This window comes from Scyliorhinus torazame, chromosome 13 (assembly GCF_047496885.1).
Source record: "Scyliorhinus torazame isolate Kashiwa2021f chromosome 13, sScyTor2.1, whole genome shotgun sequence".
In the NCBI taxonomy this organism is placed as follows: domain Eukaryota; kingdom Metazoa; phylum Chordata; class Chondrichthyes; order Carcharhiniformes; family Scyliorhinidae; genus Scyliorhinus; species Scyliorhinus torazame.
The window spans coordinates 185,082,330-185,085,693 of record NC_092719.1 but is presented as its reverse complement, the minus strand read 5'-3'; the positions used below and the strand labels follow the sequence as shown (position 1 = coordinate 185,085,693).

At 69.5% G+C, this 3,364-nt stretch overlaps 1 protein-coding gene across 1 annotated transcript in view; it reads right to left on the bottom strand.

Moving 5' to 3' along the window:
• rab43 (RAB43, member RAS oncogene family) overlaps positions 1 to 2,288 on the bottom strand; it is a 37,097-nt gene extending 34,809 nt beyond the window's left edge. The window contains 3 exon segments of the mRNA XM_072472562.1: positions 1,968 to 2,000; positions 2,002 to 2,028; positions 2,030 to 2,288. Coding sequence (XP_072328663.1) covers positions 1,968 to 2,000; positions 2,002 to 2,028; positions 2,030 to 2,161 — 192 coding nt within the window. The 5' untranslated portion in view covers positions 2,162 to 2,288.
• Positions 2,289 to 3,364: the final 1,076 nt, after the last annotated feature.

Sequence of the window (3,364 nt, the reverse complement as noted above, 5' to 3'; positions counted from 1 at the left end):
GGGGGGGAGGGAGACGAGGGGGGGGGGAGGGGGACGAGGGGGGGGGGGGGGGAGGGAGACGAGGGGGGGGGGGAGGGAGACGAGGGGGGGGGGGGAGGGAGACGAGGGGGGGGGGAGGGAGACGAGGGGGGGGGGGAGGAGACGAGGGGGGGGGGAGGGAGACGAGGGGGGGGGGGAGGGAGGGACGGGAGGGGGGGGGGGGGAGGAGACGAGGGGGGGGAGGGAGACGAGGGGGGGGAGGAGACGAGGGGGGGGAGGGAGACGAGGGGGTGGGGAGGGAGACGAGGGGGGGGGAGGGAGACGAGGGGGGGGAGGGAGACGAGGGGGGGAGGGAGACGAGGGGGGGGGGGGGAGGGGGAGGGACGAGGGGGGGAGGAGACGAGGGGGGAGGGAGACGAGGGGGGGGGAGGGAGACGAGGGGGGGGGGCGGGAGACGAGGGGGGGGAGGGAGACGAGGGGGGGGGGGGAGGGGAGGAGCGAGGGGGGGGGAGGGGTGCGAGGGGGGGGGGGGCGGAGGGGGGACGAGGGGGGGGGGGACGAGGGGGGGAGGGGACGAGGGGGGGGAGGGAGACGAGGGGGGGGGGGAGACGAGGGGGGGGGGAGACGGGGGGGGGGGGGAGAGGGGGGGGGGACGGAGGGGGACGGGGGGAGGGACGGGGGGGGGGAGGGAGACGAGGGGGGGGGGAGACGAGGGGGGGGAGGGGAGACGAGGGGGGGGGAGGGAGACGAGGGGGGCGGGGGAGACGAGGGGGGGGGAGGGAGACGAGGGGGGGGGGGACGAGGGAGGGGCCGAGGGGGAGGGGGAGGGAGACGAGGGGGGGGAGGGGAGGGAGGACGAGGGGGGGGGAGGGAGACGAGGGGGGGGGAGGGAGACGAGGGGGGGGGGAGGGCGGAGCGAGGGGGGGGGAGGGAGGGACGGAGGGGGGGGGGGGAGGGAGACGAGGGGGGGGGAGGGAGACGAGGGGGGGGGAGGGAGACGAGGGGGGGGGGGAGGGAGACGAGGGGGGGGGGGGGGGAGGGGGAGGGGGAGGGGGGGGGGGGGGAGGGGAGGACGAGGGGGGGGGGGGGAGGGGACGAGGGGGGGGGAGGGGAGACGAGGGGGGGGGGAGGGGAGACGAGGGGGGGGGAGGGGAGACGGGGAGGGGGGGGGGGGCGGAGACGAGGGGGGGGAGGGAGACGAGGGGGGGAGGGGGAGGGGGGGGAGGAGGCGAGGGGGGGGGGAGGGAGACGAGGGGGGGGGGGAGACGGGGGGGGGGGAGGGAGGACCGGGGGGGGGGGGAGGGAGGACGAGGGGGGGGGGAGGAGCCGAGGGGGGGGGAGGGAGGGGGGGAGACGAGGGGGGGGGGGAGGGAGACGAGGGGGGGGGGGGGAGGGACGAGGGGGGGAGGGAGACGAGGGGGGGGGGAGGGAGACGAGGGGGGGGGGAGGGCGGGGAGGGAGGGGAGAGGGGGGGGAGACGAGGGGGGGGAGGGAGACGAGGGGGGGGGGGGGGGAGGGGGGGAGACGGGGGGGGAGGGGGGGAGGGGGACGAGGGGGGGGGGGGGGGGGGGACAGGGGGGGAGGGAGACGAGGGGGGGGGGCGACGGGGGGGAGGGGGGGCGAGGGGGGAGGGGGGGGGGGCGAGGGGGGAGGGGGGGGACGAGGGGGGGGGGGACGAGGGGGGGAGGGAGGACGAGGGGGGGGGGCGAGGGGGGGGGAGGGGGACGAGGGGGGGGGGGGGGACGAGGGGGGGGGGGGCAGACGAGGGGGGGGGAGACGAGGGGGGGCGGGAGACGGGGGGGGGGGGAGACGGGGGGGGGGGGAGACGAGGGGACGGACGGACGGGGGGGAGGGGGGGGGACGGACGGGGGGGGCGGGGGGGGTGTCAGGAGCCGATCAGCTGTAAGAGCAAAATAAGCAGGGGCGCCGGGAAAGCGTCAAACAGAAAAGTGCAGCAGCATGGGGCGGGGCGAGCAGCGGCGACTTACTTTGACCCGCTTGCCTTGAATCTCCAGGGTTTTTCATTGTAAAGTCCACCCCAATGGTGGTTGCCCTGTTTCTCGACGAAAATACCCGATTTGAACCGCTGCACGACGCAGGTCTTGCCGACACCGGCGTCCCCGATCAGGACGATCTTGAAGAGAAAGTCGTAAGGCTCGTCCTGCTCCACGGGCCCCGCCATCCTTGTGTTTATTAGGTTATAACTCCTCGTACAGTCCTGGGCTGGGACTCAGCCAGCGGCGCTTTGCAGCGCGGTCTGCTCCCCGCACCACATGACGTGGAAAAGTGCGGCCGGAACCCACCGCAATGTTCCAGAGAGATCCACCTCCAGGACCCCGGCACCGGCTGCCCGCCGCACTGCCTGAGCGCAACCCCCGTGCAGCCGATAGGGCACTTTCACATAGCTGGCCCGGCGCGCGCCTGAAGCACCCCAGGAGCCAGCCGCAAGGCGCACACGGCCAACCTCGGCAGGCTGGGGACCAGCTCAATCCGACCTCTGTCACTTTCATCTTTCCTGGGACGTGGGCGCCGCTGCAAGCTTAACCATTTGTTTGCGTCCCCTACCCCCTTCCCAATTATTGAACTAAAGCGCAGAAGGAGGCCATTCGGCCCATCGCGTCCACCGACCCTCCGAAAGACGACCCTACCTTAGCCCCATTAACCCGCCTAATCTTTTGGATACTAAGGGGCTATTGTAGCATGGCCAATCCACCTAGCCTGCACATCTTTGGACTGTGGGCAGCATTGTAGCACAATGGTTAGCACTGTTGCTTCACAGCACGGGGGACCTGGGTTCAATTCCTGACTTGAGTCTGTGCAGAGTCTCCACATTCTCCCCATGCCTGCGTGCCCCCATGCCACCCACCCTCAAAGTGAGTGGCCAACTGAGATTCAGTGTCGGCGTGAGTCGAGGCCACGAGTAAGGATGGCAGTTTCCTTCCCTCAAGCGCATCAGTGAGCCAGTTGCAGAGTTTCTCTCTCCACAGATGGTAAAGACCTGCTGAGATTGTCCAGTATTTTCTGTTTTTGTTGGATTGTTTCATGGTCGCCCATGACTGTCATTATAATTCCACACTGTATTAATCGGTTGAATTTAAATTTCACCGGCTGCAGTGGTGGATTTGAACACGTGTCATCATTAGCCCGGGCCTCTGGATTACTACCCCAGTGACATTATCTATCTTTAGAATATTTTGATTCAAATTTTTACATATTTTCAACAAACCCCCACCCCTTACAGAAAAAAGAAAAACAAACACATAAATAAACATCTTACAACTACATCACGAATTTCCCCAATATACAAACCCCCCATTAAGCAATAATAAACATAGTAGAAAACACAAAGTACACCCCCTCCCTCCCCCGGGTTGCTGACCACCTC